Source organism: Corvus moneduloides, chromosome 20 (genome assembly GCF_009650955.1).
Source record: "Corvus moneduloides isolate bCorMon1 chromosome 20, bCorMon1.pri, whole genome shotgun sequence".
In the NCBI taxonomy this organism is placed as follows: Eukaryota; Metazoa; Chordata; class Aves; order Passeriformes; family Corvidae; genus Corvus; species Corvus moneduloides.
The window spans coordinates 1,335,264-1,352,800 of record NC_045495.1 but is presented as its reverse complement, the minus strand read 5'-3'; the positions used below and the strand labels follow the sequence as shown (position 1 = coordinate 1,352,800).

Genomic DNA, 17,537 nt, shown 5'->3' with positions numbered 1-17,537 from the left:
CCCCACGGCCGCGCAGCGGAGCAGATAACGCCGATAACGCCGGCACACAAGGAGCCCTAGTTCTAGTGCCTGCTCAAATTCCCATCAGGTGGGGCCTGTGAAACCTAAACCGCCTCCTTGGGAGACGAACACCACGCTGGAGCAGCGGCTTGTGAGCCGTGGTGAGGGAAACCCCAGGGCTGCCATCCTGGTGAGAACGGAAAAGGGAAAAATCCAAACAACGTGGTGATGCCCCACAGTGATCTCTGCCCTTCCAGCAAACTGGCTCGGTGACCTTCCAGGAAAAGCCAGTGTGGATTTATTAGTGACTGTGGAGAAAGCACATGCAGTGGCCCAGGCAAAGCAGACACATTCCCACAGCACTCCCTGTGACCAGAGCCGATGGATAGTGCTGGCAGTGAACCCACCAGCAGCATCAGGCACACAAATCCCTGCAGCCCCTAGCCCACTGTGCCTCTTCCCACCTGGCTGCTCCCCAGGGAGGTGAACACAATTCCACAGGGGAACCACAGCCAGGGCCGCATATCCCAGCCGTGTGTTGGCACACCCAGCAGCGCTGGGTCAGCACCATGTGGGAACCCAACAAGGAGCAGGAAGAGCATGGGGAACCCAGAGATGGGGTCAAGCAGCAGCTCAGAGCACACAGGTGTCCAGCATTTTGGGTTTCGTGGAGTGGGAGCTGTTGGGCAATGCCTGCCCCACCACAGGCTCTCCATGGCCACAAGCAAGGATCACCCTTTGCTCCAGGGAACGCACCCTGGCATCTCCTGAGCTCTCCGTACAATCACCAACATCTCATTTCTTTTGCAAAGCCTGTCTGGAAAGTCAATGTTTTATGAACCAGGCACCAGCACTCCCCAGCCTCTTCTATGAAATGGAACAGGGACAGGAGCTCAGAGCACCCTCCAGGCCGAGCTTCCAGGGAATGTCTGGGGTCCCTGGGATGGGCCAGTCCCCACCCAGCTCAGCTGCCCAGGAGGCAGGCAGCAATGTGCAGGCTGGGCTGGGGAGGGAGGGAGGGCGCAGCGAGCGCCCTGGAGAGGCTGAGCTGCCAGGCCACGTCAGCCCTCGCTCCCCAGCCTGGCCACAGAGCCTGGCCCCGGGCTGTGGGGAGAGGGGTCGGGGAAGGACGCGGAGCATCCCCACCGGCCGGGCCGGAGGCACACGGGGCACAGCCACGGCTCACGCGGCTGCTCAGCCCCTGACTCAGCGGGCGAGCACACGGTGGAACTCACCCCACCCTCCCGAGACAAACCAGCACCCTGGCACCCCTCTGTGCCCGGCGTCTCACCGAGGGAGCTGCCAAAACACAGCCCACACCATGGGGGCCCTGCACTTCACATCAGCCCTGCAACCCTCTGCCTAACGAGGGGCCAGTCAATGCAGAAAGGGGACCCCAAACGCAACAAACACAAACAGCAGAGCTGCTCCTCCTGACCCTGTGGAGCCCACGGTCACCCACAGTCCATCAGAGGGAAAACTGGCCTTGGGGGACAGCACTTTCCTCCATGAGGCACCTGGGTGGCCAGGGGCAGGCAGGGATCCTGGGATGCAGGGTCAGGGCCCAGGGATTGCCCCGGTGGTGACTAAGCCCGTGGCACACGTGTGACTCCCCACAGCCCCAACACACCTGAGCTGTGGAAACACTTCCCGTTTCACCCAGTGGCCCCATGGATCAGAGCACCCTGTGGATTTGGAAAGGGCCACACACCCTTACGGTCGACTGCACCCCAGCCACACCCTGGGAGCCCCTCAGCCCAAATCCCCCTGCCCAGGGAACTTGGATTGGAATACGCTCCCCTTCTGCTCCTTGTGCCGCTGGAAAGCGAACAAACCCTGCTGTGCTGTGACTGCCCTGCAGTGCTTGACATCCCTGTGGAGCTGTGACATTCCTGCCTCCTCAGCGAGGCCTCCGCTGACCCACATTCAGCCACTGAAGCCCCACGTGGTGACCCAAGCTCGGGGTTTGTTCTCGCCCATTAAGGAGCCGCAGCCCGAGCGCCTGCTTGGGATCTCTGCTCCGCGCTGTCACCTTGCATCGAGCGCCAGGCAGCCGATGGCCCCGCGCCTGCATTTATCCCCAGAAAATCATTCACTGCCTCCCCTGGGTCCCTGCTGCCATCAGGGAGGCGAGGAGGGGAAGGCAGCACCCCAAACCAGCACCTCCAAGGCTCCCTCGGCAGGGCTGTGGGTGCTGCCGGGGTGCTTAGCGCCTGTCACTCCGTGGTCCGACCACCCTGGATGCAGTTGTTGCTCCCAAAAAACAGGAGGTCCCAGACCCTGGGCTTTTTGCCTCACACAGGGACCTTTTTTTACATCATGCCCTGCAGGCAGTCGAAGGCAGGGAAGAGTAAACTCTGGTGTAGCCATGGCAACTGGAAAGGATGGATGGATGGATGGATGGATGGATGGATGGATGGCGGCTGCGGAAGGCAGCACCTGCTCCCCTCTCAGCAGGCCTTCGTGACCCTGAGCACACCTCGAGCGCAGAGCAGGGGAACACCCGTGATTAAGATAATAGCCCTAATGACCAGCTAATGGCCCGTGGTCAGGCGCACCCTTCGGGAATGTGCCCGGGACCCACCGCGCGTCCTGCTCACCCCAGCACAGCCAGCGGGCATCTGCCAGGCTGGGCTGGGTTGAGGTGGGTTCACAGAATCATGGAATATCCCGACCTACAAGGATCAGAGTCCAAGTCCTGACCCTTCCAAAGCCATCATCCCCAAAGGCACCACGGGGTGTCAACAAGCAGGGCTGGTCCCACTTCAAGCATCTGCCCCTACACAGTCTTCAGAACTTTTCCAAGAGATGCACAGCTCCTATGGGAAGGGGGAAAACTTGCCCACAAGATGATGTCTGCCTTAGAGGAGAGCTGCTGCTGCCCCACAACCCCTGGGCTGTACGGGTGGGATCTCAGGCTGCCTTCCTAGGGCCGGGGATCCCACAGTGGCCCCGCTGTCCCCCCATGCCAGGGCAGAGAGCGAGCAGCTGTGCCAGAAAGCACCCAGTGCCTGACACCTCACCTGTGGTCAGGAGCAAACCTTCACAGTCCCACCTGCCCCTCAAACATCCATCCTGGACAAAACAGCTCTTGGCAGAAGGGGGCTTGGCAGGACACCAGCCCTCAGCAGCTCCCAGCCACCTACCAAGTGCCCCCAGCTCCCGTGAGCAAACCCCTGGCCAGGGTTGAGTGTGGGAGGAAGCTGACATTCCCTTTTAGCTTTGTTCCCTGCTGTGTCCCTGGGTCAAAGGCCTCCCAGGTTTCCCTCTTTGCATCCTCTGTCCCACATCAAACACACATAAAGCTCCTGGCAGAGTGAAGGTTAAAAGCACGAGTTGCACCATCATTAAAAACACCTCTGCAGTTGTGTGAGTAGTTAAAAACTGCCCAGGATGAGCAACTGGAGCTGTGCAAGAGCCTTTTTCTCATTTCGTGGCAGTGAGGGAGAATGAGGGGTTTAGATGCTTGTGGAGGGAATCCCACAGGCTGCCACTCAAAACCCATCTTCGTCTCTCCCTACGCTGCCCGTGGCCAACAAACACCACCCCAGGCTTGCACTGCCGGGGCTCCGAGCCCCCAGCCAGGGACCCCAGCCCCAGGGGGACACCCCGCGGGCTCAGCTGTCTCTCAGCTTCTCACAGACTTGTGATCACCCGGGGATTCGTCTCTGCCCCTGAGATGGTGCAGCTCTGAGGAAGGCAGCAGAACTGATGCAACGTGGAGGCAAAGCAAACCTTAAGCTTGGAGAGCCAAACCCCTCACATTTTCGTTTTTTGGCCTTTTGAGGTTTTCTTAATTTGTCTATTTTTGTTCCTCGCCCACCTCCGCGCTGAGTGTGACGCGAGCCCTCGCTGGAGAGGCAGGGTTTTAAGGGAGAGCTCTGGCTGTTATAAAGCAGCGAGGTTCTTGGAAAAACAGCCTCTGGAGCAATAAACAGATTTGGAGCTGAGGGCTGTGAGGGACGGCTCCATCTGGGCTGCTGAGTCATGAAACCTGCCCGAGCGAGATACCAGCCGAGGGCTCGGGCTGGGGGAAGCTTCCTATGAGGGATTTGGGCTATTTCAGTCGGAGCGTGCGACAACAAAACCAGAAGGCAAACAAAAGCAGGCTGGGGTGGCCACGCTTCGCTCCAGCAGCCGCGGGGTTAAGGCAGAGGCTGCCCTCCTCCTCCTCCTCCTCCTCCACCTCCTCCTCCTCCCACCTCCTCCTCTTCTCCCAGTGCCAGCCTTGTCCCGTCCCTGCCATGGTGGTGAGGTGGTGGGAGCAGAACCTTCACCTTAATCCCACAGTTTCCAGCCAAAGACAAACTCTCTCTCCCCTTTGCTGTGTGGATCCCCCAGCCCAGGGCATCCTTCTATGGGGATCCCAGCCCAGGCCATCTCTCCACAGAGACCTGAGCCCACTCTGCCCTGGGCAAGGGTCCAGCCTGGCCCCCAGCACGGTGCCACAAGAAGCCCTGGGAGCCTCAGGACCACCCGAAATTCCTTCACCGTGCTCCCAGCGTGTGGAGGGGCTGTGGCTTGGGATGTCCTGAGTCACAAAAACCAGGCTGCCCTCTCTCCCAGGGCTGGCCCCCTCCCCGGTGAGCACCCACCGAGCCGAGAGACTCTGGCATGTCCCAAACCCCAAAGGGGCCCCGTCTTGTCCCCACACACACTGGCAGGGTCCCCACGGGGACAAGTCATGTCCCATCTCCAACACGGGATGTCGTGGGCCCTGCCACATCCCCACACGCTGTCCTGTCCTCACTGGAACCCTGCCACCTCTCCCTGCCATATCCCTTCATTGACACATCCCATCCCCACAGGGCACCTGTCGTGTTCCCACAGGGATCCCATTGCCTCCATGCCCACATGGACCCTGTCACATCCCCACTGTTTCCATCTCCACAGGGACCCCCACTTGCCCCCACACAGAGTCACATTCCCACCGGGACCCTGATGTGTCCCGACAGGGCGCCTCGCTTTTCCCCTTCCCCACAGAGACCCCGTGTTTTCTCCACAGGACGCTCAGTTGTCCCCAACCCCACGGGGACTCCTGCGTGTCCCCATACACGGTCATGTCCCCACACACGGTCATGTCCCCCCTGGGGCCTGCCTTTTTGCCGTCCCCACAGCGGGTGCCGTCCCCACACCGGGTCTCATCCCCACACCGGGTCTCATCCCCACACCGGGTGCCGTCCCCACACAGGGCCCGCGGGCCGCGGCGGCGGCGCCTTTAAGCGGGGCCGGTCTCCCGGAGCCCCCGCCCGGGGGCCGGGCCGCGCCGCCCCCCGTAGCCTGGTAACGGCGGCTCTGCGGGCGGGGGCGGCCCCGGCAGCCGCGGTCAGGTGGCACCGCCGAGACGGAGCCGGCCAAGCACGATAAAAGTCCCGGCCCGCCGCCGCCACGGCCGCGAGGGAGCGCGGAGCCGCCGCCCGGGAGCCATGGTAGGCACGGCACGGGCCGGGCGGGGGGAACCGGGGCGCTCGGAGGGACGCGGGGCTCGGGTTGGGGGGCCCCGCCGTTCCCCGCTGTGTTCGCTGCCGCCAGCCTGCCCGGTCGCGTACGGTGCCTTGAGGGGGGGCCGCCGGCGTGGCCCCGGGTGTGCCCGCGCGGACGGGACGGGACGCGGGGAGGTTCCGCCCCCTGATCCCCGTCGAGGTTTGGTGCCGGGGCTGTGCCGTGGGACAGCGGCTCCGGGCCCGGCGGGTGCGGCCCCGCTGCGGTGGGACGGGGCAGCGGCGGCTCTGCCGGGAGTGCCCAAAGGAGCGGGACGCGGCGAGAAGCCGGTGGTCGGTGCTTGAGCCCCGGCTGAGCCCGGCGGGAGAGTGGGGGGCACCTCAGAGCTGCACCAGAGCAGCCGCGGGCAGAGCTCCGGTGGTTCCTCGACGTGGAACCAGCCCCACCACGGGCTGTGCCGTAACAGCGCTCCCATCCCTGGATCCTGCCCTCGACAGCCCCAGCTCAGCGCTCATCCCTGGATCCTGCCCTGGGCACCCATCCCTGGGCACCCATCCTTGGATCCTGCCCTTGCACCCCTCCCTGGCAGGAGCCGGAGTGGAGTCAGTCTGCCGGAGTGCAGCACCCATCCCTGGCTGCTGCCCTTGCACCCATCTCTGGCTCCTGCCCTCCACGCTCCCGGGGCACCCCGGTGCCACCAAACCCCGGCCCGTGCCTGCGGCTGCCCGGCCTCACGTCCAGACCGGTTGCCTGCTCGGCCCTTGACTCAGCTCCGGAGCAGCTGCTTTGAGCAGCACCAGTAATCAATGAGTGGTATTTGGCTGTAGGGAGATGGGGCAGGATTATAACCTGTTCGACTGGGCAGCAAATGAGCCTTTTATTCTGGAGGTTTGAGTGTTGGCAGATGCCCTAATATCATGTTGCAAGTTCAGTTTATCCCTAATGCCCCTGCCTCCGGAATGGTGGCAGATTAGCACTAACAAAACACTGTTTTCCCTTATGATACACCGGATCAGCTGCCCCTGCTCTGGCAGGGAGTGGATTCCTCCCCCAGGCCTCGCTGTAAGCCTTGGTGTGTGCTGTATTCCCGGTGGTTGGGACGGGCTCTGTGGCACTCTGGTTCCCAAGGAATGAGAAGGAAGGATCCCTAATTTGGGGGACACATGCTGTTCCCCGCTGGCAGAGATCTGCTGCCACGACTTGGCTGATGTGACCCTGGTAATGTCAGGGGAGCAGTAATGCAGCAGGTTTTAATCGATTTATGCCTGGAAGGTGTGAACGTGCAGCTCTGCCTGTCCTTCCTGCCCCCGAGGGCTCGCCTGGGTCCTGGACAGGGACACAGACATCCCGGTTTCCTCCAGGAACAAAGGTGAAATCCTAGGAATTTCATCCGAGCCCTCGCTGCGCGGTCGGCTCTGGGCTCTGGCACTACTTCCTTGTTGGTCAGGGCAAGATGGAAATCTGCATGGCTTAATTCAATACCTGATCCCAGCTGGAATCTCGGAGCTGGAAAGCCAGAGAGCTCACGCTGCTCTAGTGCTAGAAACGTGCAGGGTGTGGGGGGAAATCTTCTGCCTGAGCCAGGCTCCATAGGAGGGAGGAAAGGGATGCAAAGCCAGCACAAGAAAGTCTCAGATCCCTGCTCTGGGAGCCAGAAGCAGCTTTGTCCCAGGGAACCAGCTACCTGCACACCTGGGCATGCAGGAAGAGGTTGGGAATGAGGAGTGGGGAAAAGGTACCTGGGCAGGGCAGTGGGGCCTGTGAGCACCACACACTGATCCCACCAGAGCCATCTACACAAGGCTGTTCACCAGAGAAGCCTTCCAGGCTTCCTGCTACCACTGCAGGACCTTCCTTCCCAGGGTGGTTTTCCCTGGAAGGTGGGGTAACACCTCAAACCAAGTATGGGAGCTTCTCCCAGCCCCTCCTCTCCAGGTACACAACCCTCACCACATGCACACACTTATCCCTTTGAAAAGGACCCTCTGAGCAGCCATAACGCAAAGGGAAACATCTAGCAGAGAGGCTCTGGCATTTGGAAATAGCTGCGGAATCTCTGAACAGGAGCCCCAGCTCCCTGGATGCTTGGGAATAAAGCCAGGAACTGGGAGGCAAAGGCACTGCCCACCCTTCCCGGGGCACCTGTAGTGCAGGCAGCGCGTGGGCTTGGCTGACACAGCTACTCCCCTGCTTTAAAAATAGTATAAAGTGATAATAATCAGGCAGGCTTGGGGTTTCTAGCAGGAAGGATCAACAGGTGCTGCCACAGTCACCCCATGGCCGGGTGGGTCAGGGTTTCCAGGCTAATGAGAATTAATTCTCAGTAATTTCCACCGTCCCACCCTGCAGTGTGGGGGGGTGTGTGGGTGCCTCCCTTCGGGGGCAGGAGTCCTTCATGGAGGAAATGTGAATTTGCACAGCATCCCTGGAAACGAGAATTCCCCCCAGGCTGGAGCAGCCGGAGCAGAGGGGCGCTGGCCCCGCGCTGCTCACAGGGGAAGCTCCCCGTGTAAACTCCATTTCCCCCTAATTGATTAAAATTGGCCTCTCTTCCTGTTACCCTACACAACCCCATCGGTGTGCTCAGAGGTGACCTCATTCCTTACAGCTGCTGCAGGCACATCCCGCTGCTCCCCCTTTACCTGCTTCCACCCTTGTCCAGCCAGCCCCTGCCCAGCCTTGGGAAGCGTGGGGAAAGCGTGGGCAGCCCCTGCCCACCGGGAATTCCTCCGGAGGGGAATGTGTCACCATCGGGTTCATCAGGGTGCCAGGCTTTGAGACCCCCCTGAGAAGCCAGGCAGCTGAGAGCGTGCACCAGTTGGCATTGCCCCTGGAAGAGGCCCGGGTGAGTGCCAGCATGGAGGCACCAGCCCGTTTCCAGGACACGTTGCAGTGAATTTGCAGCTGCCTTCAATTTCATGGGCTCTGGGGTGGGCTGGGGCAGAGCCCAGAGCTGCAGCCCTGCCACACGAGCAGCAGGCACAGCCCTGGGCCCGGCGGGGTCACACACGAGCAAACACACCAGGTCTCTGTGTTTTGTTCGGCTAACAGGGAAGAGATTGTGTCCCTCCTGTCAGCTGTGACTGCGCAGGGCACGGCTCCGGAAAAAACAAGGCTCCATCTTGCAGCACCCTGAGAGCCAGAGCCAGGCGTGGGGCTGCTCCCTGAATGTGCCCCTCCTGCTCTCCATCCACGTCCCCCGGCATCACACTTGGACACGGGGAGCAGGGGAGCTTTCCTAAACTCCACCTGCAATCCAGATGCCATCAGCTGGCGCTGGAATAATCTGTAGTGCTCCAGAACAGGCGGTATCTCCAGTCGGGGCTGGAAAACAGCCCTTGGTGTTCAGCCGAGTAGGGAACCGATGCTGCACACAACTGTCGGATCCCGTTCGTGCCTCCTCAAGGTTTAATTCTGGTTTTTAAAGCATTTCATGCACCTACCAAGAGTTTTTAAGCAGGATGCAGGTGGCCACACCACTGGTTTGTACTGGGGGAGCCCCATGCCCCCGCTGTGCTCTCCCAGTGACTGGTGTGCAGAGCCTATGGCTCTGAAAGCACGGACGTGGCTTTTAAAAGAAAGATGGTTTGTTTTTCTTGCATCAAATCCTCTTGCTGCTTGCCGAGGGAGGCTTGTCCTCAGAGCAGAGCAAGGATTTATAAATACCAGCGTGCTCCAGGTTGCGCCTGCTCCCCATCTCACTCCGTCCCTACGGCCGGGAGCTCTCCCTGTGGCCAGAGGTTTGGCTGGCAGCTGGCAGGATCCAGCCCTGCCTGCTCCCACTGTGGAGGGGGTGGCTGCACGGCAGGGATCACAGGGTGACAGGGATTGCAGCGTGGCCACAGGCAGCTCCGCTGTCACAGGAGTTGGTGACAGTGGGAATTGAGAGGCAGCCGAGCTGCTGCCCTGCCTGGCAGCCTGGGACCCTGCCCATGGGGCCAAGTGGCATCCTCAGATGGATCCGTCCAAAAGCCTCACCGCCCATTTTTCCTGCTGGGAGAATGGCAAATCGGGGAGAGAGCTTTTGGCTGGCAGAGCGAGGAGGGGCTGAGGGGCTGGCAGAGCACTCAGGCACCGCTCAGCTGGGCACCTCAGGCTGGGTTAGAGTCACCACCCCTCAGCCTGGTGCCAGCCCGAGGCTCAGTGCTGCCATGTGGGAGCAGAGCCTGGCTGTGGAGGGTGGATCACCTCGGCAGAGCCAGGAGGCAGCAGGGGAGCCTTGCTAAGCTCACCCAGGGGACCGGGCACCCCGCTGGTGCCAGCGGGAGGGACACGGCCATGACACAGGAGCGTCAGCTCTCACCCCTCTGAAGGGAGCAGCTCCCGAGGGATCGCCAGCCCTGCAGCCTGGGGAGCTGCCTGGGCTCTGGGAGCAGCCCGGATTCCAGGCACCGGGGAGAGGCAGGACTCTGTGGACTGAACTGCTTGATCTGGGGTCGTTGAGCTTCCCAGGAGAGGCCGGGACTGTTTGCAGGGTGTCTTGTTGTGCGTTTTGGGCACGATTCCCCTTTTCATGGATCCTCTGGGAAGTTCCTGGTGTGTTCTGGCAAGCGTGGGGACCCGGCTGTGCTGGGAGCTGCACAAGCAGCCAGGCCTGCTCAGAGCTCCGGGCAGACAGATTATTATCTTGATTTAACATCTGACAGCTCCCATCCTGCTCGGAGAGGCCAGCACAGGCTGCCAGCAGAATCAATCAGGGCTCGGTCGCAGCATCCTCTGTCTCAGCCCAGATCACCCCGCCAGCCCTGCCTGCTCCCCTTCCTTCTCTCCCATTCCAAACCCGAACCACTCGACCTTTCCATCGTGAGGATGTGCCGATGGCTCTGACCCATGCGAGAGGAGCCTGTAATGGCCTCAGGAGCACAACCAGAGGCAGGAGAGCAGTGCCCCAGCAGAGCAAAGGGCTGTGGGAGGGCTGGAAAGAGGAGCGAGGAGCCGGCAGCTCCCACACATCCTCTCCCCTCCCAGCTCCACTTCGGACTCCCCTGGACTTGGCACAAGCAAGCCTTGACCTGAGAATGGCTGCAGTTTGTGCTCTCTGCTGAAATGTATTTGAAATCCCACTCTCCAGGACCATTTCTGAAGCAATTTGCTGTTCAGCCTGGCTGGGAAGAGCCCTGAGCAGGCTCGTTCATTCAGCGCCTGCGATATTGACTCTTCTCTTTACTGCAGGATTAGAGAGCATTTGTCATCTCCAAAATGAATAACTTTTCCTCTCCTGGGAGGGGGGAGAGGCCTTGCCTCAGTACTGACATTTTGCACACCCAGCCCACAAACCTGCCTCGAATCCCAGATGATGATCTGGGAATTAAACCAGGGCCTTCAGTGTCTCTGCTCCATGAGCAGAGCAGGGCCCACCCTGCACTAAACCCAGGGTCCAGAGGGAGAGAGGCCTGGGGGAGCTCTCACCTGTCCAGGTACCAGCCCCATGGTTGTGTTAGTGGCACACAACCCGACAGAAACTCAAGTCTTACTCAAGTCCCTCAGGGACAAGGCACAGCCTCTGCTCTCAAGACAGAGGAGCTGTGATAAAAAAAAAAGAAAACAAACCAACAAAAAAAACCCTTAAAAATCAGAGCAAACCACCCAGCAGCACCAGAATAAAAAGGCAGAAGCTCAGACTTGCCAGCTCATTGTGTAGAGCCCAACCAGTTCTCCCTCCTGTCCTGGAGATCATGCTATTTAACTCACAAACTCACCCTGTTTGTCATTTGAGCTTCCAGAGGTGTTTTCAAGCCTTTCTCAGGAGGTCCAGGAACCAGCAGTGCTTTCCCATGGGAATTTCAGCCTTTGTTAACAGGACTGCATTCCCAGGAATGAAAGCAAGAGAAACAAACTCCAGCTGTTGCAAGATTTGGAAGAGCAGAGCCATGAGCATTGCCGGCAGCAACCTTTCCAGGGGGCTGCACCACCAAAACACCAACCAGGGCACCGGGTTGCTGCACTGCTGTGAAAACCCTCTTACCTGGAGAGGAGCTGCTCTGAGGCCAGGAGATCCAGCCCAGCTGGGATACAACCAGCCTTCCATGGGAGCAGCTACCCCGGGCTAGGCACCTGCCCCTCCTCCTGAGACAGGTGAAGCGCAAAGCTCAGCCTCGAGGTGCAGCAGAAGGACCCACCTGAGCCGTGGAGCTGCAGAGAGCCGGTGGGTGCAGGGCGAGATCCAGGCTGGATGGCTGCTGGAGAAGTGTCCCCTCGCCATAAACCTGAGGATGGTGCTGGCCAGGAGCGCTGGGAAAGGACCTGGAGGCTTTGAAGAGCAGAGTGTTCTCCAGGCTGTAATTACCCACTGGCTTCCCCCACCCCTGATTATGCAGAGGAGGGAAATGGCAGAACCCACCAGTCTGCCGGGGAGGGAGGAGGCTGCTCCGGTCCTGCCCCTGCTGCACCAGGGTCCCCAGGGACCCCCTGCCACCCCAGGGACCCCCTGCCACCCCTGTGTCCCAGCCCTCCCCATGGGACACTGGCTGGGCTCTGCGCATGGGCAAGAGCAAGGCACAGTCTGGAAAGGGATTTACTGTGGGTCAGGGCTGCTACAAGATTAATTAATTCATTAACTGGAGTCAGCTCAGAAAAAGGAGGATGTGGTGGCAGGAATACCTGGTTGCTACCAGCCCACTGCCAGGCAGTCTTCTCCCAAAGGACCATGTGCACCCTCTGGGAATGTCAGCTCTTTGCAGGAAACCCCAGTGACATTCGAGCTCCTTTGGAAGGCACTTTCAGTGCTGCTTTAGGGATGGTTCTGGATCCAGCCCCTCGGCAGGACAGTCAGGACAGGCTCCAGCACCCCAGGACACCGGCTTTGGGCTGGTGTGAGTCCCCAGCCTGCGCCAGCACTCAGAAGCCCCTACCAAGGAGAAATGGGAGAAGAGGTGGGGTTTTTATTTCGCATGAGGTGGGGCATCCTGGCTGTACCCTGCAGTCCCCTGGCAGTGCCCAGGCTGAAGGAGGCGGCCGGTGCCTCTCCCTGTGCCCTGCCGGGAGCCTCTTGTGCCACCGGCCTTCCCAGGCACAGCCACGCCGGGCTGTGTGTGTGCTTTGTTCCATCTTCAGCGATTTGCTGCTTTTTTTCTGCACTCGACAACGGCTGGGAAGAGGCTTTTCATTCCCTTTCTCTTTCTCTGCCCCAGCACAATGACGGGAATGGCTGCGCGAAGAGCAACAGTGTTGGGTTTCAGCGGGATGCGGTGGGATAACGCGGGTGTGCTGGGAAGGGCAGAGGGAGTTTCACGGGAGCAAAACAGGGCACTTTGGAGCAGGCTTTGCCCGAGCTGGGGCCGGGCAGGACGGATGCCGGGGTGCAGCCCTGGGGACGGATGAAGGCTGGGGGAGCTCCCGATCTCAGCCGAAGGCGCCGCACCCGGCAGGAGCCGCTGCCAGCCCAGGCAGACGAGGCCCCTTCATTCCCAGCTCCCCGCACGCCAGCAGCTGCTCAGCCTGGTGTGTGGGCAGCAGCGTGGCTCTGTCACATGCCTGAGACAGCACGGCGCAGTCGGTGGCATCCCAGCCAGCTCCCGCTGCGAGCGCCGGAACACGGGAGGGGACGCTGGCACCCGCCCCACTGCCTTGGTGGCTGTCCCCCAGCGCCTGGGCATCAGCAGCCCCTAGGCACGTGGGCTGCGGGCACAGCAGCCTTATCCCTCGCTTAAATAATGAGCTTCTCTCCAAAACACTGAGCCCTTCTGGCTGAGAGCTGCTCCGGATCGGGTGGAAGCCGTGCCGCCCGGTGTCGGCCATTCCGAGCCCCGGGGATGTCGCATGTAACTGGGGTGTAACAGGTTGTACGGAGCAGCTGGGGCTGCCCCTGGATCCCTGGCAGTGTCCCAGGCCAGGCTGGACGGGGCTTGGAGCAGCGTGGGACAGTGGAAGGTGTCCCGTGGCAGGGGTGGGATGGGATGAGATAAGAGATGAGATGAGCGAGCGTTTGCCGCCAGCGCGGCGGCCCCGGAGTTGGCAGAGCGAGCCCGGCCTGTCACATGCAAATCCCCGGATAAGTTCCTGCCTGCAAACAGGAACCACTTTATGGAAAGCAGCAAAGCCCTTCCCAAACCGCCTCAGGAGCGCTCCGGGTCCCCCGCAGCAGCTGGAGGGTCCGCCTTGCTCAGAGCTGGTTTGGGGCAGGCGCTGCTCTCGCTCTGCTGGAGTCCAGCAGCATTTCCCAGGTGATTCTCCTCTGCTCTGGGGGCTTGTGGGAAAAGAAGGGGATGCTGACCCCATCCTCGGCTTCTCGGGAGCAGGATGCTGTGGCTCAGGCATCAGCTCTGCCCCTTGCCGTTCACAGGAACAGGGAACAGGGGGTCCCCAGTGGGTGGCTTTGGGCTCTGTCAGAAGGACAGATGTGCCCCAGCTGTCTGGGCCTGGGCCGATGCTGAAGGGGACATTAGAGAAAATTAATTACTTAAACAACTTAATTTTTTTTTGAACCATGACTTCTGTGCCAGCCTCAGATTCCTCTGGGCTCACTGTGATTTTGAGTGCTGTGTTGGCAGGAATTGGTGACGTTACGGTGTCGGCAACAAATGCTGCCCTGAGTCCTCAGTCTCTCCCTGGGGAAGCCGTGGTCCTCCCTTCCAGTTCTTGGACAACCACATAGAGTCCAGTGCAGATCCCAGTAAATCATGCTCTTTTCTCTCCCCAGCTCAGCGTTGGACACACTCTATGAGCCATCCCAGCCTCAGCAGCCCAGAGCGCCCAGGTGCCGCTCCGTGATTTAGAGCAGGACTTTGTTACCAAGCGTAAGTGCCCGAATCCTTTGCATTGTCAGTAAGAGCTGTTTGAGAGCAGGGATTTCCCCTGCTCAAAGAACTTTATTCCTTTGAAAACAACACACCTTTCCTTGCTGCTCCAGCTGAGTGACTGGTGGGGGGAAGCTGAGTGCTCACAGCTGCAGCCAAAACCTTGTTGGGGCAGGAACTTCTGCAGCTTTGGGTCCACAGCTTCAGGAGCTGCTCAGGTAGCTGCCAGCAGGGAAGAGCCACGGAGGAGCCCATGTTATGCTCATTAAGTTTCTGTACTACAGAGCCAAAAACCCACTGGCAGCACCACCAGCCACTGCAGGTGCTTCCCAGAGCATGGGATGAAGGCAGACAGCTGAGGGCTGGGGAAGCCACAGTTGGGGCCTCTCAGCCCTTTAAGGACCCTCTTAACACAATTAAAAATTGCTGGAGGGACAGATCGCTCTCCCCAAGGCCCTGAGCATTCCCCCTGCTTCTCCCCTGGCTTTGGAGATGCCCCACAGGAGCAGGGGGATCAGAGCAGGGGCCCTCCGGGGCCGCGTGGCTCACACGGGCGCTCCCAGGCCTCTGCGGCGTGTCTCCCTCCCCAAGCATTAGCCAGGCATTAAAGCAGCACAAGAGCCTCCCCTGTCCCAGCCTCTGCTTGGGTTTTACTCTCAGCTTCTGACATAACCAGGTCACTCTTTCCACACTTCCCCTGCCTCCATGAGAGCTGATGACTGATGGGGATGGACGTGACTCACCGCCTTTCCTAATGAGCGACTTTCCTCTGTTTATGTGCTTTGGCGGGGCCTTTCCTACACCTAAAAAAGGAGAAGGGTGGCACTGGGGAGAGGGCAGCGTGCTGGAAATTGCTGGCATCTGCTGTTCCTCACCATCCCTTTGAACTGTGGCCAGCTGTGAAGCTGCTGTGTTTCAGCATGGAAAAGGTGTAGTTCATTTTCCATGTGCTGATCCGGGTGAGACGCTGTCCAAGCCCACAGGTAAACCCTTGGCAAGTAATTGGAGCTAATTAGGCTGGAAGATTTTTTTTTTTTTACTATCTGTCCAGGCAGTGCTTGGGGGACAGTGGTAGTAAAACTGTGAAAGCAGCCCCACATTCCCCACGGAGCTTTACGAGGCCACAGCAGGGCAAGCTGGGGTTTCCTGTTCCCTCGCACAGACACAGGTCAGGGACAGCTCCCCGCTCATGTGGCCTCGCTTGTGTTTTGCAGTGACTAAGCAGCGGGAGCTCGCGCTGTCCTGCCACCACCAGCCCAGACACTCCCTCCCTTGGCTGAAGATCCCGTTGGCTCTCTTCCCATAATGGAAGCGTGAGTGCCAAGATCCTCCATGACCTCCAGAAGCCACAACTCCCTGCCGAGAACTCTGATGGCTCCACGAATGCTCTCCGAAGGTGCCCTGGGGGGCATCGCCCAGATCACCCCCTCGCTGTACCTGAGCCGGGGCAGCGTCGCCTCCAACCGGCACCTGCTGCTGTCCCGGGGCATCACCTGCATCATCAACGCCACCATCGAGATCCCCAACTTCAACTGGCCGCAGTTTGAGTACGTGAAAGTGCCTTTGGCTGACATGCCCACCGCCCCCATCTCCCTGTACTTCGACAGCGTGGCCGACAAGATCCACAGCGTGGCGCGGAAGCACGGGGCCGCCCTGGTGCACTGCGCTGCCGGCGTCAGCAGGTCGGCCACGCTCTGCATCGCCTTCCTCATGAAGTACCACAAGGTCTCCCTCGTCGAGGCCTACAACTGGGTCAAGTCGCGGCGCCCCGTGATCCGGCCCAATGTGGGCTTCTGGAGGCAGCTGATAGACTACGAGAGGAAGCTCTTTGGGAAGACCACGGTTAAAATGGTACAGACACCCTATGGCATCATCCCAGACATTTACGAGAGAGAGAGGAGACCCCTGATGCCTTACTGGGGAATTTAATGGGACTGCAGACGGGAAGCACAACAGAAGGGACGTGCTGTTCGAGTCGACCAGACTGGAGCCATTCCCTTCTCCTTCTACAGCCAACTTTGGTTCTTTACCATACAGCAGAACCTCAATTCTCACCTCACCAACCTGCAAGGCCAACGATTCCCTTCAAAGCATTTTTCTCTATGGGGATTTCCCATCTGCATCTCTGATTTAGCAAAACCAGGTCTCACTATAAGTTTATTCCTTCCATAAAGCCTCCGTCTTTTTTGTTTTTTTAGTCAGTTTATTAGGATCCTCCAAGGAAAGGCCTAAGAGGCATTGGGCAGAGTTGATGACCCAAGTGCGCTTCGTGACGCGGTAGCAGCCTGGATATTTTGTTATAGCTTGTTTGCTTCCTTGTAAAACCCTGTAGTGGCTCAGGAGCAGCACTAGTGAGGCCCTGCTCCACAGCAGCAGGTTTTCCAAGCACCAGGGAGGCAGGAATACAGGGGCTGTGGTGCTAGTGCTGGTGTTTTCTTTAACATCCATAGTGACTCTCAGTATATAGTGTTTGAAATCTTTAGTCAGCTCTTAATCGTATTCAAAGTTAGGAAAAAAAATAAAGGGGAAAAAAAACCTGAAAAAAAAAGAGTGAATCAGTCCGTGTCGGCCACAAGTAAAATAAAATTTGAGTAATTCAAATCAAATAAATTCAAGATCCTTTTTCACTCATTCCATGCCAGGGCAATAGTCCCGAAATACACTTCAACTACTGGAAAATGCTGGTGTGTTTTGTGGGTGGAAAGTCGACAGATCTTGTCCAGATGTGGCTCAAGACAGAAGCGAGAGGGTTGAAGCCGCTGGGCAGCCAAAGAGACACTCAGGAATCTGTGCGTGGCCCCCTGCCCGGGGCTGGGCTGTGCATGCCAACGTTCCAGCAGGCAGCCTGCTGGCAGCGGGTGAACCCGCTCGATTCCTCAGCTCCGAGGCCGCTGGTGACCTGCCTTAGCCCATTCCTGCCTCCCTCCATTCCGTCCTCACGGTTATGCTGCATTCCAGGATTGCTCCGCTCTGTCCCCTCCGCACGGGGTGGGTGACAGAGGCCTGGCCTCGCTCGGAGGGTGCCGGGAGCGGTTCCAGCCCCAGCCCTTCCCTGGGAGAAGCCTTCCCGTGGCTCCTGGCCAGGGGCAGGGACTGGGTCCTTGGAGTGTGACTGGAGCCCAGGAGAGCCCCGCTCCTGAGGAGGCACCGGCATTTCTGCTGCCTCTGGAGGAGGAGCAGGCCGATTGCTGCGATCGCTGTCTGATTTAAATGAGATTCTATACTTGTAAAAAAAAAAAATCAATAAAGATTAAACCAGAACACGTGTTGGTTTCCTGTTCCAAACGGCCCTAACGGAGCTCCAGCAGCAGCCCAAGGCCCAGCAGTGCCTTTAAACAACTCTGGCTGAAGGGAGTTTTC

General features: G+C 59.4%; 1 protein-coding gene across 1 annotated transcript; it reads left to right on the top strand.

Annotated features, from left to right (window-relative positions):
- Nucleotides 1–5,300: 5,300 nt before the first annotated feature.
- DUSP14 (dual specificity phosphatase 14) lies at nt 5,301–17,440 on the top strand. Its single transcript, XM_032130191.1, has 3 exons — nt 5,301–5,429; nt 14,081–14,177; nt 15,392–17,440. Exon 3 carries the CDS (start codon nt 15,510–15,512, stop codon nt 16,104–16,106), a length of 597 nt encoding a protein of 198 aa, XP_031986082.1. The 5' UTR covers nt 5,301–5,429; nt 14,081–14,177; nt 15,392–15,509; the 3' UTR covers nt 16,107–17,440.
- Nucleotides 17,441–17,537: the final 97 nt, after the last annotated feature.